This window comes from Vipera ursinii (genome assembly GCF_947247035.1).
Source record: "Vipera ursinii genome assembly, chromosome: 2".
Taxonomy (NCBI): Eukaryota; Metazoa; Chordata; class Lepidosauria; order Squamata; family Viperidae; genus Vipera; species Vipera ursinii.
In genome coordinates, this window is record NC_139513.1 from 292,526,516 (window position 1) to 292,540,458 (window position 13,943).

The window sequence follows — 13,943 nt, forward strand, 5'->3', positions numbered from 1 at the left end:
ATGAACCGGTTGCTAAGCATCCGAATGTTGATTACCTGACCAGGGGGATGCTGCGAAGGTCGCAACTGTGAAAAATGGTCATAAGCCACTTTTTCCAGTGCTGTTGTAACTTCAGACAGCCACTAAATGAACAGTTGCAAGTCAAGGGCTATCTGTATTTTGAACTGCCATTGCTCCAGTTTCACTCCTGGAGTTCCAGTCAATAAAGACTCCTTAACTTGCCCGCTGTGCTTTTCTGTCCTATGCAAGGAACCGGAAGAGCTCCTGGATGCCTTTGGGGTGACAGCACACAGGAATCTCTTTCCACCTCTTGCCTTCCCAAAGAATTCAAGCCAGGATGCTTTGCAAATTCCCCACCGGTTCTGCCCAGGAAGTTTGCAACCGAGGCATCCTTAGGGCTACTATAAATAAGTTAGTCGGTAAATAAACACAGTAAGGATAATCAGCTTTGCGAGAGGTTGATTGCAAGGGAGCAGAATTCAAAATAGCTGGATTTTTCAGACTCAGGTGTTCTGTAATGTCCTTTTCTCTTGCCTTTAGGGACCTGGAGGCTAAAACACATATAGAACTGTTGCAGGAATTGGGTATGTCTAGTCTAGTCTAGGGACGCAGTGGCTCAGTGGGTTAGGACGCTGAGCTTGTCGATCAGAAGGTCGGCAGTTTGGCGGGTAGAATCCCGAGTGCCGCGTAACAGAGTGAGCGCCTGTTACTCGTCCCAGCTTCTGCCAACCTAGCAGTTCGAAAGCACGTAAAAATGCAAATAGAAAAATAGGGACCAGTACAGTGGGAAGGTAACAGCGTTCCGTGCGCCTTTGGCGTCTAGTCATGCCGGCCACATGACCACGGAGACGTCCTCGGACAAGCGCTGGCTCTTTGGCTTTGAAACGGAGATGAGCACCGGCCCCTAGAGTTGGAAACGACTAGCACGCACATGCAGGGGAACCTTTACCTTTACCTTTACTAGTCTAGTGAAAAGAAGGACTAGAGGTGACATCATCATCATCCAAGCACCTGCAACGTAACACCCCGGACTTAACAATTGTCGATAAGAAAGAAAGAAAAAAGTCTGGATAGTGGACGTGGCAGTGCCTGGAGACAGCAGAATAGATGAGAAAGAACTGGAGAAGATCACAAAATACAAAGACCTAAAAATAGAAATAGAAAGACTGGGGCAAAGGCAAGCAAGGGTAGTGCCAATAGTAAGAGGCGCCTTGGGTGCCATCCCAAAACAACTGGATCACCACTTGAACACCATCATCGGCATTGACAAATTCGCCATTAGTCAATTGCAAAAGGCAGCCTTACTAGGAACTGCTTCTATCCTGCGACGATATCTGTAACACCATCAAACATCCACATCTGTCTATCCCAGGTCCTCGGTAAGGACTCACTAGGTAGACAAAAATGCCAAATCCAGTCTGAACATCTGGCTGACTGTGTGATGATTAATAATAATAATAATAATAATAATAATAATAATAATAATAATAATAATAATAATAATAATAATAATATAAAAATTGGAAGGGACCTCGGAGGTCATCTAGTCCAACCCCCTGCTCAGGCAGGAAACCCTATACTATTTCAGACCAATGGCTGTCCAGTCTCTTCTTAAAATCTTCCAGTATTGTAGCATTCACAGCTTCTGGAGGCAGGTTGTTCCACTGGTTAATTGTTCTAACAGTCAGGAAGTTTCCTCCTTAGTTCTTCCAATATTTGTGGGGCTGCCCCAAAGAAGAGGCGGCCCACCTATTCTCCCAAGCGCCTGAAGGCAGAACAAGATGCAACGGAATGAAGCTAATCAAAGAGAGAAGCAACTCGGAACTAAGGAGAAAGTTCTTGCTAGTGACAACAATTAACTGGCGGAATGACTTGTCTCCAGAAGTTGTGGGTTTTTAAGGAGAGACTGGACAGCCATTGGTCTGAAATGGTATAGAGTTTCCTGCCTGAGCAGGGGGTTGGACTAGATCACGCTGCCTTCCAGCTGTGTTATTCTGTCATACATTCCTTAAGAAGAGCAACAGGATATGATCCACCTCTCGAGCCTGTTTTATTACAACACGGGTCACTTTTTCTTCCAGCCATAAAAATTTCACGAAGGAAGGGCACACTATGGTTAAATCCTCAATCTTATGGTCTCTTTTTAGATCAGGCATGTCAAACTCGTGACGTCGCACGACGTATCGGAACTTTTTCCCATTGCCGAAAATGGGATGGGCACGGTTTCTCCGTGACGCTCCGGCCCGCAAGCCGGCAGTTTGACACCCCTGTTTTAGATGGAAAGTGATTGGGTAAAGATACCAGATTTTCTCTGGTTCAAAAGAAAATTATCCTTTTCAGAGACCCCCCCAAGGGTTAAGCAGCGGCCTGCGCTTGTAAGAAAGGTATTCCTTGTTCAACACAGGTAGTCCTCGAATTACGACCACAACTGACTCCAAAATGTCTGTTGTTAAGCGAGACAGTTGTTAAGTGAAGTTTGTCCCATTTTACAACCTATTTTTGCCTCAGTTGTTAAGTGAATAATAACACCACCGTTAAGGGAATCTCGCTTCCCCATTGGCTCTGCATGTCGGAAGGTCGCAAAAGGGGATCACTTGACCCCGGGACACTGAGACCGTCAAAAAATATGAGGCAGTTGTCAAGCGTCTGAATTTTGGATCACATGACCAGGGGGGATGCTGCAAAGGTCGTTAAGTGTGAAAAACAGTCCTAGGTCGCTTTTTTCAGTGTCATAACTTCGAACGGTTCCCTCTGAAAAGGCTTAAGAAGACCCCACGCCAAGCAAGGAGTTGACCTAGATGACCTCTGACTCCCCCTTCCAACTCTATGATACAGGCAGTCCTCAACTTACAGCCTTCATTTAATGACCGTTCAAAGTTACAACGGCAGTGGGAAAAAGTGACGTGACCGTGTTTCGCACTTATGACCATCGTGTGGTCATGTGATTGACATTCTGGCATCTTTCTCATATTTACGACGGTCTCAGGATCCTGGGGGGGGGTGTCATGTGATCCCCTTTTGCGACCTTCCAAGCAGCAAAGTCAACCGGGGACGCAAAGATTCACTTAACAACCGTATGTCTAGATTAACAACTGCAGTGATTCACTTAAGAACTTAAGGTCGTAAAACGGGGCAAAGATTCCCTTAGCCACTATCTTGCTTGGCAACCTAGATTTTGGGCTCCATTGTGGTCATACGTCGAGGACTACCTGTACTAGGAGGGAGGCGTGAGGAAGCAGGTTATGATCCGTCCTGCAGAACACCCACAAGTAAGAACCACGGTTTAAAACTCTTCCTCACTTTCTCTGCTGCCAGCTTCCTGGTCGGCATCAGGGAAACCAAGGTTTGAACTGCTACCTTCCTACTTTTCCAAATTGGTTCAAAATTTGCGAGGAAGAATGCACCGGAAAAGTTGAGCCGGGCAGCCAGGCAGGAGGTGACCGGCTTGGCACGTCTCCAGTGGGGTAATAGGGCAGACATTTTTCGACGTGAAAAGTTCACGGCTTGACGACCAAAGTCTGCATGCAAATGGCCGATTAGCTGGGAGTCTGTTTGCGCTTAGACTGATAAGGCGGCAGGCAGCCAAATCTGTAAAATGATGAGAAAATAACCAACAACTAATTCCTCCCCCCTTCCCGACTCATGAGCAGGGAAGGGCGGGACCTGAAAGCCATTCAAAGAAAATATTGGGATTTTCCCCACCTAAGCAAGCAGCATCGGCCCCGTGGGAACTCACTGCTACAAGCTACACTAAAAATAAGTACAAGGAAAGTAGAAAATATTTCTGGCATAAGCTGAACTGTGGGGACCTTGGGGCTCCCCAAGCTTGGTAGTTTTCTTGCAGATTTTTTTTTTACCCAACTAGATAACATAATCATTGCAAGCAGGAGCTGGTTTTGCTTTCGTTTTACATACAGCCTGGAAATCACGTCAGGATGCTTTTTGTTGACTACAGCTCGGCTTTCAACACCATTTTGCTGAGCATTCTCATCGAGAAGCTGACTGACTTGAAATTCTCCCCCGCCATCTGCGATTGGATTCAAGACTTTCTTAGGGATCGGTTACAAACAGTGAGGGTCGGGTCTGCTTTGTCCACCCCCCTGAAGCTTTGCACCGGCACGCCACAGGGCTGTGTGCTTAGCCCCTATCTGTACTCTTTATACACTTATGATTGTGTATCATCTGACCGATCCACTGCGATAATCAAGTTCGCAGATGATACAACTGTGGTGGGTCTTATTACAGGTGGGGATGAGACAGCATATAGGGTGGAGGTACAAAAAATATCCATATGGTGTAGTAACAACAACTTGCACCTAAACATTGGCAAGACGAAAGAGATGGTGTTAGACTTCTGGAGGAAAAAGGAAGAACCTGCCCCACTTCACATCGGGGAGAACTTTGTAGAGAGAGTTTCCTCCTTTAAATTTCTGGGAGTCTACCTCTGCAAAGATCTTACCTGGAAAGTTAATACAACTCAGGTGGCTAGAAAGGCCCAACAGAGGCTTCACTTTCTTAGGGTCTTGCAGAAGAACAGGGTAGAACAACAGCTAATGACCCTCTTTTACCGGTCTACTATAGAGAGCGCCCTCTCGTATGGTATTGTGGTTTGGTATGCTGGTCTGACAGCCGCGGATAGGAAAGCATTACAGAGGGTGGTGAGCACAGCACAAGACATTGTGGGCTGTCCCCTGACACCACTGGTTGACATCGCCAGGGCTCATTGCCTTGGAAGAGTGAGGAAGATTCTCAGGGATGACTCACACCCTGGACGGTATCTCTTTACTCTCCTACCATCCGGTAGGAGATATAGGAATATAGCCAGCCGTACCAACAGGCTGGAAAATAGCTTTTATCTGTGGGCTGTTAGGCTTTTAAATGGGACATAATCTTATGCAGAATTGACTTGAGAGGCCGGTGTGTGGTGTAGTTGTTTCACATAGTGTGGTGGAATGGAGGGTTTGTTGTCACTGTGTGTTGGGGGGAGAGAGCACGGGGGGGGGGGGAGGCTCAGCTAATCTCAATGTACACATGTTGTACTTTGACAATAAAGGTTTATTTATTTATTTATACAGCGGCTCGCTTGCCAAGAACAAGTTGTGGAGGTTGTTAATAAGAGATTGGACAACCTTTTGTCTGAAATGGTACAGGGTATCCTGCCTTAGCAGGGGGGGCGGGTTGGACTAGAAGACCTCCAAGATCCCTTCCAATTCTGTTAATCTGTTAACTATTTTGCAAATGCACGCACAAACAGGTTGTCCATCTCCCAAACACTCCCAGCAGCTGCAAAAGTGGGAACCCCCCCTAGCCTAAAGAATTACCTCCTTCTAGCTAACTTGCCTCTCTTGGAAATGCAATGCAGATAGTCCTTGATTTACAGCTGTTCATTTAGTGACCGTTGAAAGTTACAACAGCGCTGGAAAAAAGTGACCAGGTTTTTTTTTATGCTCGCAACTGTGGCAGCATCCCCAGGGTTACACAATCCAAATTCAGGTACTTGCGGCAGGTATTTCTGACGGTTGCCATGTCCCGGGGTCACGTGATCCTCTTTTTGTGACCTTCTGACCATCAAAGTCAATGGGGAAGCCAGGCTCACTTAACAACTGTGTTACTAACTTTAACAACTGCAGGGATTCACTTAAAGGTTGTAAAATGAGGCCAAAAAAATGTGCTCGTTAAGTCGAAGATTACTCATAAATAACTCTCTGGCTGCATTTGTGCAAGAATCTTGCTCATGATGTCAGCCTTACCCCTGGGGAACCCCCCCGCCACCCCCCAACATTTGGCTTCACCCCCAAAGGATCCTACAAACTGAAAGGCTCTGATTGCAAAGCTCGCCTGCCTGGGTTTTCCCCTAAGATTCCCGAATTTCAGATTCAAGCCCTGTGAATGAAAAGGCAAAGTCCTCGGAATAGTGACAAGGAAAGGCGCACTTTGCTCCAGCAGAATTTATGGGCTTTACACACACACACACACACACACACACACACACAGACACACACACACCTTCCTGGTCTGTTCTTTTACTCAGATGCCAATTGTTCAATTCCCCCCCCCGCCCTTCCTTAATAGCCGCCTCTCAGCAAAAGCGCCCCCTTTTAATCATGTTTATATTGATATAATTAGTAACTCATTTAACCCCGTCAATAGAGCGATATTCCTCTATAAACGGAGGAATTAAACTGTCAAGCCCCAGGATCAATCGGAGCAGCGAGAGGGGCCCTCCGGCTGCCTTCCCTCCAGGAGAAGAGGTGGGGGGAGATGTCCTTCAGAAGGTGGCAGGTCACTCAGCCCTGCCTCGGCCGTGGCCATGTGGGCATCAAAGTCCACCACAGTGGCTTTCTCTTTGGCTGGGACACGGCCCCAAGCCTGAGACACAACAAGAGAGCCTCTGAGCCTAAGGAACTGGGTATGGCTAGTCTGAAGAAAAGAAGGACTCGGGGGGGGCATGATAGCAGCATTCCAGTGTTTGAGGGGCTGCCACAAAGAAGAGGAGGGGGTCAACCTATTCTCCAAAGAACCTGAATTAATATTAGTACCACTTTATTTTAGTAAAGGTAAAGTTTCCCCCGCACATGTGTGCTAGTCGTTTCCGACTCTAGGGGCCAGTGCTCATCTCCGTTTCAAAGCCGAAGAGCTTGTCCGAGGACGTCTCCGTGGTCATGTGGCCGGCATGACTAGACGCCAAAGGCGCGCAGAACGCTGTTACCTTCCCACCGTAGCGGTCCCTATTTTTCTACTTGCATTTTTACGTGCTTTCGAACTGCTAGGTTGGCAGAAGCTGGGACGAGTAACAGGCGCTCACTCTGTTATGCGGCACTCGGGATTCGACCCGCCAAACTGCCGACCTTCTGATCGACAAGCTCAGCATCCTAACCCACTGAGCCACCGTGTCCCTCCATACAGTATTAGTATATTAGTACCACTAATTATATTAGTATTATATTAATACCACATATTATATTAATACCACTTTATAAAAAATTAAAAGACTCTTGCTCCTGGGGAGGAAAGCCATGGCAAATCTAGACAGCACACTAAAAAGCAGAGACATCACCCTGCCAACAAAAGTGCGTATAGTCAAGGCTATGGTCTTCCCAGTTGCAATGTATGGCTGTGAAAGTTGGACCATAAGAAAGGCTGAGCGCCAAAGAATTGAGGCCTTTGAGCTATGGTGCTGGAGAAGACTCCTGCGAGTCCCTTGGACTGCAAGGCGATCAAACCGGTCAGTCCTAGAGGAGATCAACCCTGACTGCTCTTTAGAAGGCCAGATCCTGAAGCTAAAACTCAAATACTTTGGCCACCTAATGAGAAGGAAGGACTCACTGGTCAACCTATTTTCCAAAGCACCTGAAGGCAGGACAAGAAACGATGGATGGAAACTAACCCAGGAGAGAAGCAACCTGGAATTAAGGAGAAACTTCCTAACAGTGAGGGCAATCAGTGGAAGGGCTTGCCTTCAGATGTTGTGGGTGCTACATCACTGGAGATTTTTAAGAAGAGACTGGATAGCCATCTGCCTGAAATGGTAGAGGGTCTCCCGCTTGAGCAGGGGGCTGGACTAGAAGACCTCCAAGGTCCCTTCCAGTCCTATTCTGATTGAGTGAGCAATCAAACAACAGCCTTAATGGTTGGCAGGGCTGGGAAGCTTTCCAAGTCACAGTAGCAGGGTTGATGGATTAAAGTTCACAGTCGAAATTAAGCTTGTGCCATGGTTTGTGTTGGATTCCAAAGTATTATGGGATGTAAACTAGCACCAATCTGCAACTCTTTACGGCAGCCGTGTTATCCCAGAAAAAAGATGCAGCTGCTTTAATGAGTTATTATTTATTAAATTTACATCTCGAAGCATTGGAGGTGGGGGCGGGGTTTTTAAATATAGCTAGCACTGGCTTGCAAAGCTTTTGGGCAACTGTGTTATGCCAGTCAGAGATGCAGCAACTTTGATTAGTTGTTTAAAGAGAAAGTCCTTGGTGCTGTCTGCGCTTGGTTGTTTTCCTGCAGACGTTTCATGATCAGGCTAGGATCAACTGAACATCCTGATGCCTGACCGCTGCTGATGTTAGCTAGCCAGGTCATGCAACATCTGCAGAACAACAACCAAGCTCAAAGAGCAGCAAGGACCCCGAAGACCTAGCCCTCCTATGAGAAAGGCAGAAGGAAAGAGACGAAAACGACAACCTGTTGTAAAGCCGGTGGGCACAATTACCACGGGGATGGAGTCTGTGTTAGAAAAGGTGGTTGGGTAGACAGGAGAAAATCTATTCCGTGTGGTTACTAAGAGCTGACACCTTCTGGATGCCACATGTTCATAACTATAATTTATTTACAATCTAATTCCATAAAGCATTAAGAAAATCAATCATAAAAACCGAACGGCATTATAAACGCTTCTGCTGGCTCTGCATAATATATCAAGCCATTAACAAAGCAGAGGCTGCCCTCTGCGCAATGCCTCAAACTCCCAATTAAGATTCCAACCAGGTTGAGTTTATTGCAGGCAGTCCTCGACTTACGACCACAACTGAGCCCCAGTTTTCATCGCTAATTGAGACGTTTGCTCAGCAAATTTTGCCCCCTTTTACAACTTTTCTTGCCGCAGTTGTTAAGTGAATCCCTGCAGTTGTTAAGCTAGGAGCACAGTCATTAAGTGAATCCGGCATCCCAAAAGGCATCCTAAAAGGGGATCACGTGATCCCCTGGACTCTGCGACCGTCATAAATATGAATCAGTTGCCAAGCGTCCGAATTTTGTTCGCGTCACCGTAGGGAGGCTGTAACGGTTGCAATTGTGAAAAATTACAATTGTGTCATACAGTCTTTTTTTTTAGTGCCTTTGTAACTTTGAACAGTCACTAAACGAACTGTTGTAAGTCAAGGACTAGTAATAATAATAATAATAATAATAATAATAATAATAATAATAATAATAATAATAATAATGAGGAGGAGGAGGAGGAGGAGGAGGAGGAGGAGGAGGAGGAGGAAGGGACCTTGGAGGTCATCTAGTCCAACCCCCTGCTCAGGCAGGAGACCCTATACCATTTCAGACAAATGGCTGTCCAGTCTCTTCTTAAAAACTTCCAGTATTGGAGAATTCACAGCTTCTGGAGGCAGGTTGTTCCACTGGTTAGTTGTTCTAATTGTCAGGAAGTTTCTCCTTAGTTCTAGGTTGCTTCTCTCCTTGACTAGTTTCCTTGACTATTATTCATCTTGTCTTCCCTGTTGGCACTCTATATTTACTTTCTCTGCCTATACACTCCAATTTTCCTCCCTTTCTAGAGGTGGAAGGACTTAGGTCTGTGGATACCAAGGGCAAAGGTCACACTCTGGACCCTGTTTATGAAAGGCCTGGAATTAAGAGGGGGGGTGAGGTATCTTTCCCACTTCCAATTAGTTCTTGGAGAAAACCAAATATTGACTTTAGTTTGCTGAATGGATCGAAAAGGCAGCTGGGATAGAATAGAATAGAATAGAATAGAATAGAATAGAATAGAATAGAATAGAATAGAATAGAATAGAATAGAATAGAATAGAATAGAATAGAATAGAATGGAATGGAATGGAATGGAATGGAATGGAATGGAATGGAATGGAATGGAATGGAATGGAATGGAATAGAATAGAATAGAATAGAATAGAATAGAATAGAATAGAATAGAATAGAATAGAATAGAAAATGTGAAGTGGAATGGAATGGAATGGAATGGAATAGAATAGAATAGAATGGAATGGAATGGAATGGAATGGAATGGAATAGAATAGAATAGAATAGAATAGAATAGAATAGAATAGAATAGAATAGAATAGAATAGAATAGAATAGAATAGAATAGAATAGAATAGAATAGAATAGAATAGAATAGAATAGAATAGAATAGAATAGAAAATGTGAAGTGGAATGGAATGGAATGGAATGGAATGGAATGGAATGGAATGGAATGGAATGGAATAGAATAGAATAGAATAGAATAGAATAGAATAGAATAGAATAGAATAGAATAGAATAGAATAGAATAGAATAGAATAGAATAGAATAACAGTTTAGAATAGAACAGAACGGAACAGAACAGAATAGAATGGGACCTTGGAGGTCATCTAGTCCAACCCCCTGCTCAGGCAGGAAACCCTATACTATTTCAGACAAATGGCTGTCCAGTCTCTTCTTAAAAACTTCCAGGGTTGGAGCATTCACAGCTTCTGGAGGCAGGTTGTTCCACTGATTAATTGTTCTAACTGTCAGGAAGTTTCTGCTTAATTTTAGGTTGCTTCTCTTAGTTCTAGGTTAGGCCAGGTTTGGGGTCAAGGCCTCCTCCCTCTGAAACAGCCTAAACCTGGTTAATTCACAGCCAGCCAAGCGGGGCACAATGCCTGACCTTGCCCACTGCAAGCCCCAGCTCCTGCAGCTAAGTGTCAAAATCTAAATCTACTCAATTAACGTTTAATGGCCATGGGGCCAGACGGAGGCATTAGTAAGTTAATGTTTATGAAAAGCTTTGATTTTTATTAACGCTCGTGGGACCAAGGCGTGTTAAGGAAGGACAGGGAGAGACAGAACGCTCCCTGGAGAAGCCCAGTTCAAATCCATAGGACCCTGTCTCAGAAGTGGTTATAGGGCAGCTATGGGGCAGAGAGAGAGAGGGAGAACATTTCCAACATTGCAATGATGCAAAAGCTGATGAAGAGAAGAGAAGAGAAGAGAAGAGAAGAGAAGAGAAGAGAAGAGAAGAGAAGAGAAGAGAAGAGAAGAGAAGAGAAGAGAAGAGAAAACAGGGTTGGAAGGGACCTTGGAGGACTTCTAGTCCAGCCCCCTGCTCAAGCAGGAGAACCTACACCATTTCAGACAAGTGACTGTCCAGTCTCTTTTTTAAAATCTCCAGTGATGGAGCGCCCACGATTTATGGAGGCAAGCTGTTCCACAGTCCTCACTGTCAGGAAATTTCTCCTTAATTCCAGGTTGCTTCTCTCCTTGGTCAGCTTCCAACTGTTGTTTGGTCGCGCTGGTGAATGATCTCTGGAGTACTCGGGACAGGGGACACTCCTCTGTTCTGGTCCTATTAGACCTCTCAGCGGCTTTCGATACCATCGACCATGGTATCTTGCTGCGGCGTCTCAGGGGATTGGGAGTGGGAGGCACGGTTTTACAGTGGTTCTCCTCCTATCTCCAGGGACGTTCGCAGTCGGTGTTGGCAGGAGGGCAGAGGTCGACCGTGAGGTCTCTCGTTTGTGGAGTTCCTCAGGGGTCGGTCCTCTCGCCTCTCCTGTTCAACATCTATATGAAACCGCTGGGTGAGATCATTCGTGGTTTTGGAGTTGGGTATCATCAGTATGCTGATGATACCCAGCTTTTTCTTTCGACCCCAAACCACCCCAGTGATGCCCTCAACGTGATGTCCCGTTGCCTGGAGGCGGTTCGGGTCTGGATGGGGAGGAACAGACTCCAACTCAACCCCGACAAGACTGAGTGGCTTTGCATACCTTCATCCCGGGTTTATTCGGATATTCCACCTCTTTCTATGGGGGGTGAACTATTACCCCCCGTAGATAGGGCTCGCAACTTGGGAGTCCTCCTAGATTCACGGCTCACCTTGGAAGACCACATAGGGGCTGTGACTAGGGGGGCTTTCGCCCAGGTTCGCCTGGTGCGCCAGTTGCGGCCCTATCTAAGCCGGGATGATCTATGCACGGTCACTCACGCGCTCGTGACCTCTCGGCTAGACTACTGCAACGCTCTCTACATGGGGCTGCCCTTGAGGACCACCCGGAAGCTCCAACTGGTACAGAATGCAGCCGCGAGAGTTGTGTTGGGAGTCTCCCGATACTCCCATGTTACACCTCTGCTCCGCGAGCTGCATTGGTTGCCAGTTGTCTTCCGGGTGAGATTCAAGGTACTAGTAATGGTGTTCAAAGCCCTTCATGGCAGTGGTCCGGAGTACCTTAGGGAACACCTGCTGCCGGCATCAACTTCCCTCCGCCATGTGCGTTCCCACAGAGAGGGCCTCCTCAGGGTGCCACCGGTCAGAGAATGTCGATTGGTGGCCCCCAGGGGGAGATCCTTCTCTGTGGGCGCCCCGGAGCTATGGAATCAGCTTCCGGTGGAGCTCCGGACGGCGCCCGATCTTCGTTCCTTTCGCCGCGAGCTAAAAACATACTTTTTTGAATAAGCTGGCCTGGCCTGATGAGGGGACTGGGGGGGGGTTGTTATTGTCATTGTTATTTTATTGGGGTTTTAAGATGTATTTTTAGTATATGGGCATGTATTTAATTATTTTTTAACTTTTCTAACTTTGTATTTTTATTCTTGCCCTGTTCACCGCCCTGAGTCCTTCGGGAGAAGGGCGGTATAGAAATATTAATAAATTAAATTAAATTAAATTAAATCTTGTCCTGCCCTCTGGTGCTTTGGAGAATAATTTGACCCCCTCTTCTTTGTGGCAGCCCCTCAAATACTGGAACACTGCTATCATGTCTCCCCTATTTCTTCTTTTCTTTAGACTAGCCCAGGGGTAGGCAACCTTGGCTCTTTTTATCACTCGTGGACTTCAACTCCCAGAATTCCTGAGCTGGCATGGCTCAGCTTGAAAACCTCTCCCTTTTCCCTTAGCATGGCTGGCTCAGGAATTCTGGGAGTTGAAGTCCACGAGTCATAAAAGAGCCAAGGTTGCCTATCCCTGGACTAGCCAGACCCAAGTCCTGCAGCCGTTCTTCGTGTGTTTTTAGTCTCCAGGTCTTGGATCGTCTACTTAGGTTGCTCTTCTCTGAACTTTTTCCATAGTCTCAACATCTTTTATTTTTATTGATTCATTCCTTTATTTAGAGAATTTAAACAGATGCCCACTCACATTCAGGGACTCTAGGACAGGGATCCCCAACCTACGGGCCATGGACCGGCACCAGTCCAAGGCATGCCCGAAACCGAGCCGCGCAAACAAGCTAAGCACCATCCATGGGATGCAGGCAGCACGCAAAATCATGAAATCCCCTCCGGTCTGCAGAAAAAAACTCTCCACAGAACCGGTCCCTGGTGCCCCAAAGGTTGGGGGGGCTGCTGCTCTAGGGAGCTTATAAAAAAAAATAAAGTATCAGGTGGTCCTTGACTTAACAATCAATAATGGGTTGAAATTGAACCCTAGTCAGATTGAGTGGCTCTGGTTTGGGGGTTCTTTGATTCATGGAGAATTGCCACCTTTGGTCTTAGATGGGGTGGCCTTGCCCCAAACAGACCCAGTGCATAACCTGGGGGCTCTCCTGGACCCCTAAATCCCACATGAAGAGCGGGTGGCAGTTGTGGCCAGGAGAGCCTTTGCGCAACTGCAGGTTGTGTGCCAGTTACGCCCTTTCCTGGACCGACAATCCCTACTCACGGTCACTCACACCTTAGTCACCTCCCATCTTGACTACTGCAACGCGCTCTACTTGGGTCTGCCCCTGAAAAGCATCCGGAAGCTCCAGTCGGTGCAAAATGCAGCGGCCCGCATGGTTTTCTGCAGACGCAGGTGTGCACATGGGTGATCTCTCCTGCGGGAGCTGTGTTGGTTGCCGATCTGCTTCCGGGTACAATTCAAGGGGCTGGTTGATCCTGGCTTGGGAGCAGGTTGTCTGAAGGACCATCTCTTGCCGGTCACATCCACCCGACCCACCAGAGCGAGGAGGCAAGGAATGTCACGGGTCCCGTTCCCTAAGGAAATACATCTGGCGGGACCCTGAAAAAGGGCCTCCTCCGTGGTGGCCCCCTCCCTCTGGAACATCATCCCTCTGGAAATTAGACTGCCCCCCCACTCTTCCTGAAAACGTGGTTCTGCCAGCAGATGGAGCCCATTAAATGGCTGGCACAAGTGCGTGTGCTGTTGCCAATGGGGAGTGTTGGGGGGGTTGCTATTTTATTATTATTTTATTATTTTAATTTTTTCTACATGGTGTTTTATTTTTCTGTAAGCCGCCTAGA

At 46.7% G+C, this 13,943-nt stretch overlaps 1 protein-coding gene across 1 annotated transcript in view; it reads right to left on the minus strand.

The window, feature by feature from the left end:
* LOC310634685 (AT-rich interactive domain-containing protein 3A-like) overlaps positions 1-13,609 on the minus strand; it is a gene marked incomplete at its 5' end in the record, with an annotated part of 60,512 nt that extends 46,903 nt beyond the window's left edge. The window contains 1 exon segment of the mRNA XM_083353219.1: positions 13,384-13,609. Within this exon segment, the coding sequence (XP_083209345.1) occupies positions 13,384-13,609 (226 nt within the window).
* Between the last annotated feature and the right edge of the window lie 334 nt (positions 13,610-13,943).